This window comes from Sminthopsis crassicaudata, chromosome 1 (genome assembly GCF_048593235.1).
Source record: "Sminthopsis crassicaudata isolate SCR6 chromosome 1, ASM4859323v1, whole genome shotgun sequence".
NCBI classification, from domain to species: domain Eukaryota; kingdom Metazoa; phylum Chordata; class Mammalia; order Dasyuromorphia; family Dasyuridae; genus Sminthopsis; species Sminthopsis crassicaudata.
In genome coordinates this window covers 334,785,079-334,797,086 of record NC_133617.1, presented here as the reverse complement: position 1 = coordinate 334,797,086, position 12,008 = coordinate 334,785,079, and the positions used below count along the sequence as shown (strand labels likewise).

Genomic DNA, 12,008 nt, shown 5'->3' with positions numbered 1-12,008 from the left:
TAATCAAATGAAAACTATTCACTGAAAGTCCATTTTAAACCATTGGTCAACTCAGCTGATTTTTTTTTTCCCTAATTACTGAAATTTGCAAAGTGCTTTATGTAGATTTTTTTATTTGACTCTCACAAAAAGCCCTTGAGCTAAACTTAGAGAATAGCATTATTATCCCCAATAATATCTGATCCATTTGTGGAGTAAGAAGCCTAAAGGTTAAATGATTTAAACAAATGTGTGGCCACACAATTATTGTAAGTCTTCTTGACTTAGTCTTTTATGTGCCATGCTTTTTCATGTTATGCATAATATTCATGCTCAGAAACAGAGCCAGTGTCGGAGGGATAGCATAGCCAGATTTTTAGTGCAAGTCCTCTGAGACAAGGTCCAGCACTTTTTTCACTGCATCAGTTGATTACTGACTTAGGGTTGGTCAGTACTAATAGCTATTATAGCATTCGTCACCTTTCTCCCCCCCCCCCTTCCCCCCCACCCCAGTTTCTTAGATAAAATTGAGGCTCAGAAATAAGTTACACAGAACTGTTTCATGTAAGGACATAATTAAGCATGAGTCAAAGTTGTTGCCAAGTTGTTTTAAAAATTAGTACTAACAGGCTTGAATTAATTGAAGTGTAGTTAATAATAAATTTTAGGAAGCAATGTATATATCTGGATTATTTCCTATTTCTCAGACAAAATAGGTAAATTCAGAGGATAGTGCCTGGGATGGTGATAGTCTGGAAAGTGTGTTATGGGGAAATTTGGAAGAACTAAAGATAAATAATTGGAAGTGAAGACAAAATGGTTGTCTCGAAATACTTGCAAGAAATAGGCTTGTTCTTTATTTCTCTACAACAGGCATCCTTAACCTGGCATCTATAAATTTTGTGTGTGTTGTTGTTGTTGTTGTTGTTGACTATAGTTGAACAAAATTATATTCCTTTGTAGCCTTATATTTTATTTTATGCATACAAAAACATTCTGTGAAGGCATCCATAGCACTCGCCAGATAAGCCTAGTTGTCTATAAGAGAAAAAGGATTATGAACTCTTGTTCTAGGAAGTAGATCCAAGACTAGTGGAAGGAATTACAGTGAGACAGATTACAGTTTTAATAAAAGGAAAAATTTTGTAATCATTAAAGATGTACAACAATGAGTCAAAGGAACTATTAAAGTATTGATTTCTACTTATTAGCTTTAAGTCATCAGGCATTTATTGAGCACTTAAACCTTATATTAGGCCCTACACTAAGTGTTGAGGATACAAGTAAAGCCCCCTTTCCTTTCTTTTTTTTTTTTTTCCCCCCTTTCCCCTGAGGCTGGGGTTAAGTGACTTGCCCAGGGTCACACAGCTAGGAAGTGTTAAGTGTCTGAGACCAGATTTGAACTCGGGTCCTCCTGAATTCAAGGTTGGTGCTCTATCTACTGCGCCACCTCGCTGCCCCAAAGCCCCTTTTCCTTTAAAAAAAAAAAAAAAAAAAAAAAATTCTTCCTCTCCAAGAATTTTCATTTTAATGAAAGAAATTATACTTAAAGAAAAGAGACCAATTCCATGGCCATTTTGGCAAAGTCCAAAGACCCAGATGAGGCAGGAGAGCGGTAAATAGTAGTTGGCCTGGGCCTTTGCTAAATGGTAAGCTCCATGAGGTCTGGGACAACACTTAATTATCTTAAGTGTATATGTGTCTCGGTGCATTGTCTTTTGCTCTCTTTTGGTGATTTTATCTACTCCATTTATCTCACTTTACTATTAGTAGAACTGCTCTAGTCAGATAACTGAGGTTTACAGAAACTTAAGTGAGTTTGACAAAACATCTTAATAGCAACCAATTTTAGGACACTTGCCATTACACCAAGTTGCCTTGCTACAAAAATTATATACAGTAAATTCATAAATAAAATGCTTAAGATTTATCTAAATAGCTCTCTCCTAGATTTTTACTTTTGTTTGTTTGTTTCACAGTTCTGGCCGGTGCATTGCTAGAAGAAGCTGAACAACTGCTGGATCGTGGTATTCATCCAATCAGAATAGCAGATGGTTATGAGCAGGCTGCTCGAATTGCCATTGAACATTTGGACAAAATCAGTGATAGTTTTCCAGTTGATGTTCATAACACTGAACCTCTTATCCAAACTGCAAAAACAACTCTTGGTTCTAAAGTGTAAGTTAATAGTGAAAACATCACCAGTATTTGTATTGATTGTATGCCACTGTTAAAAATAAATATATTTGCTGGGGAAAACTAAGCTGAAGTTTACCATAAGAGGACAAAAAGTCCTTGGGGGATGGGGGGGACTTAATGTAGTTTTTCATAACTAATATTTTCCATTTGTTTGTATAGAAACTTTGTGTCAGGGCAGTTAGGTAGTACAATGGATAGAACACTGGACCTGAAATCAGGAGGGCCTTAGTTCAAATCCACGTTCTTGACACCAACTAGCTGTGTGACCCTGGACCAAATCACTTAATTTGAAACCTTATTTGTGTTTCATATTTTGATTAAATGTAGTCATGGCTAGTAGCCCATGCATGATGAATAGTGATCAGTGCATTTAAGCTCCAAAATAATGACTATTTACATGATAGGTTATTTGTGAAGTAAAAATTCAGTTTTATAGAACTTAATTTTGCTTATTAGCCAGTATAGCTTCTGTTCTAAGACAGTGGATATTGGACTTTGCTATAACCTTTAAATAACCATTTTTGGGGTTTCCAAACATAACATTTAGAATTCTTTTATGTGTTTCATTCAATAATCATTTGTTAAGCATAATTACTAGGGTGTTTAATCTGACAATGGGCAGGTAGGTAGTTTGGTGGGTAGAGAGAGTCAGTCTTACAGTTAAGATCTGTGTTGAGATCCAGCATATACTAACTTTGACCACAAGCAAGTCTTTTAGTGATGTTTGCTTCAATTCCTCATTTGTAAAATGAACTGGAAAAGAAAATAGCAAACTCCAATGTCTTTGCCAAGAAAATGTAAATGGGAATTACAAGAGTCTGACACTACTGACAAATGACTAAATGATAAATCTGAACTAACCTGCCTTTTCATGCCTTCCTCCCTTAGCCAAATTTTGAAATTTATTTAGGGATCTCTGCGCAAGTTTTCCTTCAATTCTTTCCAGTGATTTCTCTTGGTATCCTTGCCTGACTTTTTTTTTTTTTCCCCATATGAAGTGTGTTAGTTTTCTCTAATTCTATAAAGTAGCCCAGTAATGTCTAATTTGTTGGGTTTATATTACATTAAACTTAAAAATTAATTTAGGGGAAATGTTAACAGTTTTACTCTTTAAAATAACTATGAATAGGTGATACTCATCTAATTGGGATTATAGGATTCTTCATTTCCACCAGAAATCTTTTAAAGTTCTTATGAAACTAATAACCCAAATATTTGATACATTTGATGTTATTGTACAAGGTATGTATTTTTCCATTTTCTCAAGTTTTATTGACATTGTATTAAAGAAAGACAAATAATTACATAATTCAGATTTTACAATCCTTTGTTGTTAGTGATTATTGCTTTAAATTCTTTTTCTTACTGCAATTATTTTCAGCACTGTAACAAATGGAAGTAGTGATTTCATTAATATAAGGAACTTGGAAAAAGACATTGCATTTTATAAGACTTTTTATGTATCTTTTGATAATTTACTAAATACATTTCAAAGATATTCCTAAAGTGTTGTGTTTTGTTTTGTTTTGTTTTTCCCCAGAGTTAACAGTTGCCACCAACAAATGGCTGAAATTGCTGTAAATGCTGTCCTGACAGTAGCTGATATGGAACGGAGAGATGTTGACTTTGAACTTATCAAAGTAGAAGGCAAAGTAGGAGGAAGACTTGAAGACACTCAGCTTATTAAGGGAGTAATTGTGGATAAGGATTTTAGTCATCCACAAATGCCTAAAGTAAGTAATTTCCCTTTTTTCCTTTTGTAGCGTAATATTTTTTAACTCTTTAAATCGTCTAAACAAAGTGTTTTTTCCCCCTATAGGAAGTAAAAAATGCTAAAATTGCAATTTTAACATGTCCATTTGAGCCACCCAAACCAAAAACTAAACATAAGCTTGATGTTACTTCTGTAGAAGATTACAAGGCCCTGCAGAAGTATGAAAAGGAAAAGTTTGAAGAGATGATTGAACAAGTGAGTCTTACTGTGGTTTTGACTATGTAGATATAGTAAGCCTAAGTATTGTGCTATCTTAGTCTCTTTAAAGATTAATATATTTTGACAGAACATTCTGTATAATTTAAGATTTCTAAATATGGCCTTTGTTGATAAAAGGTTGACAATGACAGGGAAGTCATTAGGGTTGCTTCTACTCCTTGAAGAATGGTTTTTAGTTAAGTATTAGAATAGTACTTAGCCTTGAAGAACACAAAATTATAAGCTGTATATTGTCTTGATGGGGGGGGTGTGTTTGTGTGTTTTGCATTGGATTTTGTTTTTCTTTTTCAGATTAAACTCACTGGTGCAAACCTAGCCATTTGCCAGTGGGGTTTTGATGATGAAGCAAATCATTTACTCCTTCAGAATAAGTTACCTGCTGTCCGTTGGGTAGGGGGACCTGAAATTGAAGTAAGTTCTATCTTTTTTATCTAATTTCTTGAGACTTCCTAGACATTTTGCATACTTTTTTCTTCATCTTTGCTTGATTTATATGGTTGGCATTCTATGTCTGATAAAATACACTGTTGTCACAGTGAAGAGTACCTGTTCTAGCTTTTTTTTTTTTTTTCTCAAAGAAGCTCTAATTTTTCTTGTACATTTCATCTTTATGGTTTAAAGGGAAGATTGTAACTGATATTCAGATCCATAATGTATTTCCTCCACCAGTGTAAATTTAAATGCTTTTCTTTCATCCTCTGCAATTCTTCCTGTTTTCTCATTAAATCCTTGATACCCATAGACAGTATTCCTAGCTTGTTAAACTTCTTCCTTTTATTCTCACAATTTCTCAAGATTTCAAATTGTCCAGCTTTTTACTTTAATTTGCCCTAAATATATTAGTGCTCCATTGCTATTCTAGCTTTACATAGCCTTTGCTAATGTGACAAAATCCATGCTGGTAGTGTTGAAGGATAGAGGTGGTAATCCAAATCTATTTTATGATGTTTTAATTGTGATTTATCTGCTCCTTTCTCATCAAGTTGAGGCTTAAATTAATCAAGTTTATTAGCTGTAAGCATAGGAATAATGAGAATGAATATTTATTAAACAGCCTAGGGGGAGAAAGGAGTGAACAGGAGGTCTTCTCACAAGGCAGCCTTTTGTTTTTCAATTATAAAAGGTATGAAAATTTTTTTTATGAAGTTACTAGTTGAAAGCTCACAATTTTCCATCATGATACAAAAGGTACAGTTACAAATTTGGAGGTAGTATTGGAGAATTTCTTCTCCCATCATAATTGCAAATCCTTAAAAACTTAAGGCTAGATGCCTATTTGTCAGAAATGTAGGAGTTAGAGCCTCTGGGAGAGAGGGGGATTGAACTACTCAGCATCTGACATCTCTTCCAAAATTATTTCATGCTGCTTCAGTCATAGTTCGTCATTAATAAAATCTTTAGCCTCTTAACATTCACCATATGTGTTTCATGGTTTTCTGAGGCCGTTGCCATTTCTTGATTCTCTCAAATTCTATTCCAGTAGTTCCTTTTAACATGGAAAACAATGCTGCTGTTTGTTTGTTTGTTTGTATGTTTTTTGAGAAGAGGGGGCTGAGGCAATTGAGGCTAAAGTGACTTGCCTAGGGTCACATAACTAGGAAGTGTTAAATGTCTTGAGACTGGAAGTAGGGTCCTCCTTACTTCAGAGCTGGTGCTCTATTCATTGTGCCATCTAGCTGCCCCATGATGCCCATTCTTGAAAGATATGCCAGTAGAATGCAAGCACTAGCGGGTGCTGTCAAGCTGTGATATTCTAAAAAATAGGCCTAGAAACTAGATTATTACCAAAGGAGTGCAAGAGGTCCATAAGAAGGATAGCTATCGAAGGATGGGGCGGGGGGAGAAGACAGACAGGACTGTTCAGAATATATAAGTGGCATTACAAATGAAGCAAAGATGCAGTGTTAGTGTGGCTACCTTCTGAAGGGTCAATGGTGAAATAGGGAAATGGAAAGGGGAATATAATATGGGTGCTAAGACTTAGATTTTGACTTGTAAATTCATTTAAAAAAAAATTTCCCTTTATTTTTTAGCTGATTGCCATTGCAACAGGAGGGCGCATTGTTCCTCGGTTCTCTGAACTCACACCTGAGAAACTTGGTTTTGCTGGTCTGGTAAAAGAGATCTCATTTGGAACAACCAAAGACAAAATGCTTGTTATAGAGAAATGTAAGAATTCCAGGGCTGTGACCATATTCATTAGAGGAGGAAATAAAATGGTAAGGAATTATCAAGTTAATATCTGAACTTGGCATAATTAAACACATAAGTAAATTTGTTAATAACTACTGCTTACCAACATAGAAAGTTAGATATTCTTTTGTAGGTTTTGATTTTATATTGCCTTCATTTGTGAATATATCTCTCTTCTCCCTTCCCCAGAGCATTATCCCTTGTAACAAAGAAGAAAAATTAAAAAGTTTAAAAAAAAAAAAAAAAACTATATCAACTCTGTTTAAAATATAATTGAAACTCCTATAGGGAAGGAAAGGATGTGGTGTTTTTGTTTTTTCATTTAATTTTAAACTTTTTTAAGGCAGTTGGGTTTAAGTGATTTGCCTAGGATCATACAAGCTAGTGATATGGCTGGATTTGAAACTCTGGTCCTCCTGACCTGATAGGGCTGATGCTCTACCCATTCTGCCATCTTTCTGCCCATAAGGTGTTCATTTTCTTAATGATGGCAGTTTTGACCTTTTTGTGTGTTCTTTTCATTTTTCTTGCCATTACATATATTATTTTCTTGGTTCTGCTTACTTTGCATTAGTCGATATGTTTTTCCCTGATTCTCAGTTGTTTTTTTTTTGTTTTTTTGTTTTTTTTTTTTTTCATTTCTGTTCCACAGTTTGCTTAGCCTTTCCTTTCCCTTATCCCTATCTAGTTTGGTTCCTTTTCATCTTTGACCTTAGTGTTATATAGAGACATCTAAGGGGTAAAGAGTATGGATATTTCAGTCACTTTTTAACTTAATTTCATTGTTTTTCATAAACATTGTATTTGTTTGCCTGTCTTTTCACAGCCCTTTCTTTCTCTTTTTCCATGTTTGCCAATTTAATGGATATGAGGTGAAACCTCATTTGCCTAAGACCATGTTACATAATCATTTTAATAAATATACAGTTTGCCTACTTCCTTAAATGAATACAGTTCATTTGATGGCTTAGATTGAGGTGCTTCTGAGTAACTCACTATTTATACTTGATGTGGTTCTTTTTCTGCTTTTTTTACTCCTTAATCCCAAATATTCTAAAACTTTCTACTTAACGCTATAATGGGAGAAAAGTTTTTTTTTTTTTTTTTTAATTTACACTTAGGCCTCCTTCCCTTCCACTGTTTTCCAGTGTGTGTGCTTTTGGTATTCAGAGTATGTGTGTTTGAGCTTTTAAATAGTTCACAAAATTTCTGTAGTTAGAGCTTTTTTTCCTAACCTGCATTGCTAGGTTAAAACATAATCATCTTGGAATATCAAAATTTTAGGGTCATACAATTTCATGTTATAACAAGCTATTTCTTCAAGTAAAAGGTGGTGTTTTTTTTTCCCCCACCTGATGAAACTCCCACATGATGCTATTGGCATCTGCTCATTGATAAAACACGACTTATAGGCAGTAACAGTGTCTTCTATCGTATTGCAATCAACCTCTGGGACTTGTTTCTTTAGGACAGGGAAGATGAAAAAACTGATTTAATTCTTCTATGGCATGGTTCTGTTCCATTCACTGACTGTAGATTACACTTTCAGCATTAGCTTGCTATCTTGAAAATGTAGACAATTTGAGATTAGAATTGGCTAAAATTTATGAACTATTAGTACTAGAAAAGTAATTTTAAAGCAAATTTGGGGTGGTGGTAGTTATCTTAATATATAAATTGTACATTTGTTTCTTTCAGATTGTGACTTGCCCCATTGTAGTTTTGATATATCATGTCAGCAGAAGAAATCAAATGTGAATAAAATATGTATAGTATTGTATAATACCAGCATAAGTTTTATCTTTTAATTCCTTAATAATTCAAACTTCTACTCTAGTATAAAGGGCGGGCCAAAAAGTTTTACACAGTTTACAGATGTTGGGATGTTCATCCATGCTTATGATAGAAATTGGTGAACGGTTTTTGTAAAAAGTTCTGGTGACAAATACTTTTTTAATATTAGAAGTGTTTAAACAATGAGTTAGGTATTTGACATCTTTGTTTTAATCTATATTTAGTTGTATAGGCATTGATTAAAATTAATTTACATTTAAAACATTTTGCTTCCAGATAATTGAAGAAGCAAAAAGATCTCTTCATGATGCTCTCTGTGTAATCAGAAACCTAGTTCGTGATAATCGTGTGGTATATGGAGGTGGTGCTGCTGAAATATCTTGTGCTTTAGCTGTTAGTGAAGAAGCTGATAAGGTAAATGAAAGTATTAGTAACATTTTTTATGTTGGACTTTTATATTTAAAAATTTGACACTTCTATAATGCTTTGTATAACTTGAAGCTGCTTGTGAAATAGAGCAAGTACAGTACTAATAATTTAAAAACACACTAAAACCTCATTGCTAGTTATTTGATTAAACAAAATGCTATTAATTTCTTACTCATCTATAATGAGTAAGAATCTTTAGTCCAATAGTGGAATTGAGTGGGTCCATGTATTTAATATACACTTATCATTTGTACATTATGCACTTCCCTTCCCAGGTCATATTTTGAAGAATCAGCCACATTCTGAGCTAGAACTTGAGTTCTGGTGACTTTTAATTCCTTGAGCTTCTGCCTGCATTCATCACTATCACTTATTCAGGGTACATGAACATCCATTCTTGTGAAACTAATTGTTTTCGTAACTTTATTTGTCTAATATGTTTTTGCTGAACTTAACATTAAGCAATCAACAAGCACTTGTTAAGCACCTACTAAGCACTGGAGACAAACAAAAATGAAACAGCCCCTATTGTCAAGGAAGTTATATTCTGTCAGGATGTGGCAGATTGTCTCATTGAGGCAGTAAGGTGGCACAATAGACAATTGATTTAGGAAGCCCTGAGTTCAAATTCCATCTCAGACACAATAACTTTGTGACCTGGGCAAGTCACTTAACCTCTTTTTGCCTTAGTTCCCTCTACTATAAAAGGAGACTAATAGCATCTACATTCACCAGAATGTGAATTAACAGCTGTAAATGCCTGGGGCATGATGGATTTTTTTTTTTTTTCCTGAGGCAATTGGAGTTAAGTGACTTGCCCAGGGTCACACAGCTAGGAAGTATTAATTGTCTGAGGCTAGATTTCAACTCAGGTCCTCCTGACTTCAGGACTGGTGCTCTATCCACTGTGCCACCTAGCTGTACCCTCCTGCCCCCCGCTTGATAGATTCTTAAATGGCTTTTCTCCTTCCTCTTAAGTGAATGTTAGGTGCTTTATTTAGTCAGTTTGTTTTTCTGCTGTCAAATTTAATAAAATCTTTTGGGTTGAATTTCAGTGTCCTTCTTTGGAGCAGTATGCTATGAGAGCTTTTGCAGATGCATTAGAAGTCATTCCCATGGCTCTTTCTGAAAATAGTGGTATGAATCCCATCCAAACTATGACTGATGTTAGAGCCAGACAAGTGAAAGAAATGAATCCTGCCCTTGGTATTGACTGCTTGCATAAGGGTACAAATGGTAAGAGATTTTATAATGTTTGTGATATTTTAATTTGATTTAAATTGAATAGTTGGAATATATTTTTTATTTTTATAAGTCTGCCTTTTTTTAATTTTGGAATTTTGTAGAGGGACTAATCCATTTGAAAAACTGATTAGCAGAATAAAAGTTTATACCACTGAAACGATCAATAATTACTGTATTGTGACAGGTTCTTTTTCATGCCTAGTTCTTAGGTAATAATTTCTTATGTATTACTTAGTTGTGTACTATTTTCAGAATAGAACTAGGCAGTTAACACAAAAATTTTTATTCATTAACATTGTAGTAAAGTGCTTTGTGAGGATGAGGGAGCATGCACAATTTAGAATAAAGCACATTTAGAGACTTAAAGGTGCTAGCTAAACCCTTGACACAGATAAAACTAATGCACAGAAAAGTATGGCATGAAGTACATAGATATAGATTGTAGCTTTCTTGAATCTGAGTGTAAAGGGAAGATCAGAAAAGACTTTGTCCAGAGAGCAGGCATTTATGTTGAACTTTTAGCCAGAGAGTTCTAGACACAAGGAATGACTTGAGCTAGATCCTAGAATTGTGAGATCTTGGCCCAGCGTAGCAAAGGCATGGAATATGTAATGGGAAATAATATGAAATAAGACTGAAAAAGTAATATGGTCAGATTTTAAACAAATTAGAATGCCAGGCAAAGGATTTTAAAATTTACTTGGGGGTATTTAAAAAAAAAAAAAAAAAAAAAAAAAACAACCAATTGACATTTAGAAAGAATAGAGCATGGCCAGGCATGTGTATGTGGAAGAAATATTGAATCATAGGATTTAAATCTGGAGGGGACCTCAGAAATCAAGTTTAATCTCATTTTACAAATGAAGAGATTTAGCTTCTAAATCTAGTGTTCTTATTTCATTATCTGTGCCACACCACCTTGACAGTGATGCAAATGGCCAATTTGATTGGAGCAAGTGGGAGAAATAATTGAAATATATTTTGGTAAAAAGAAGAGGAAAATAGGTTACAGGAAATAAGCATCAGTAAGATTGGGTAACTGGGCAATGAAAAATAGTTACAGGTAATAGCATGATATTAACTTTGAAGATTGGATGGGTGATACTAAGAATAGTGTTCAATGTCTCTGGAGCCAAGGGTTCTTAATATTGTTAACTTGGAGAAAGAGGACTGGAAAGGGGAAAAAAACCAAACCACTAGATTTGATAATCATTTGTGACCTTTTGAGATAACTGTTTCAGTTAGGGGGGGCGGGGATAAGGCAAATTGCAAGATGGTAAAGGTATGTGGTAAAGAAGGAAGTACCTTAATATAGACAGCTTTTCCAAGAAGTTTGGCAATGAAGGAAAACAGGTGGGGTTTTACAAAAAGCTAACCTTAATTTAACATGAACAAATTTTGATTCTCTTAAAAAAGAAAACAAAACTAAGATCAGTAGAAAATCATGTTTAGGTTCTAAGATGCTTGTATCATCCTACTTTGCTCTGCTTCTCAGACCACATTTGGAATATTTTGGAGTCATTTGCATTTTAACTATGGCAAAATCTGATTATTAAATTCTATGAAATGGAGACTTTAATAGGAGATAATTGTGATTGTGATTTTACCATTTCCATTCTTTGAGGAAAAAAAGAGACTTCAAAAAAAATGTATAGTATACTTAAAAGAATTAGCCTATACTTATTGTGTGTAAACAAGGGCTAAATTACAGATTGACTATAAAAGAAACCCTCTGAATGTTCTTTTTTTTGATCATTTGGAATATTCTTTTCAGTGTATTGATTTTATCTTACATTTATCAGAATTAAAGTGTTTTTATTATAGTAGTTGAAAAAAATTTTGATATCGAATTATAGGTGGTTTTGTGACATCCACAATATTTGTTTTTCCAGATATGAGACAACAACATGTTGTAGAAACTTTGATTGGCAAAAAACAACAGATTTCTCTTGCAACACAAATGGTCAGGATGATTCTGAAGATTGATGATATCCGTAAACCTGGAGAGTCTGAAGAATGAAAACTTAAGTTGGAATAAAATGTAGTAAAGCTTACTACTGCAATTAATAAACAGGAGTCATGTGTTGCAATCACAGCTATTTATTATTTTTTCCCTTTTTTTGACACTGTAATTGCTATATACTAAATACAATAAATTAGCTGTTTAACAACCATA

General features: G+C 33.9%; 1 protein-coding gene across 1 annotated transcript in view; it reads left to right on the top strand.

Moving 5' to 3' along the window:
• The window catches only part of CCT5 (chaperonin containing TCP1 subunit 5), a 17,354-nt gene extending 5,346 nt beyond the window's left edge, over positions 1 to 12,008 (top strand). The window contains exons 4-11 of the mRNA XM_074279128.1: positions 1,959 to 2,157; positions 3,719 to 3,911; positions 3,998 to 4,147; positions 4,463 to 4,582; positions 6,205 to 6,390; positions 8,435 to 8,572; positions 9,643 to 9,823; positions 11,725 to 12,008. Of these exons, the coding sequence (XP_074135229.1) occupies positions 1,959 to 2,157; positions 3,719 to 3,911; positions 3,998 to 4,147; positions 4,463 to 4,582; positions 6,205 to 6,390; positions 8,435 to 8,572; positions 9,643 to 9,823; positions 11,725 to 11,852 (1,295 nt within the window). The 3' untranslated portion in view covers positions 11,853 to 12,008. The remainder of the gene's footprint in view (positions 1 to 1,958; positions 2,158 to 3,718; positions 3,912 to 3,997; positions 4,148 to 4,462; positions 4,583 to 6,204; positions 6,391 to 8,434; positions 8,573 to 9,642; positions 9,824 to 11,724) is intronic.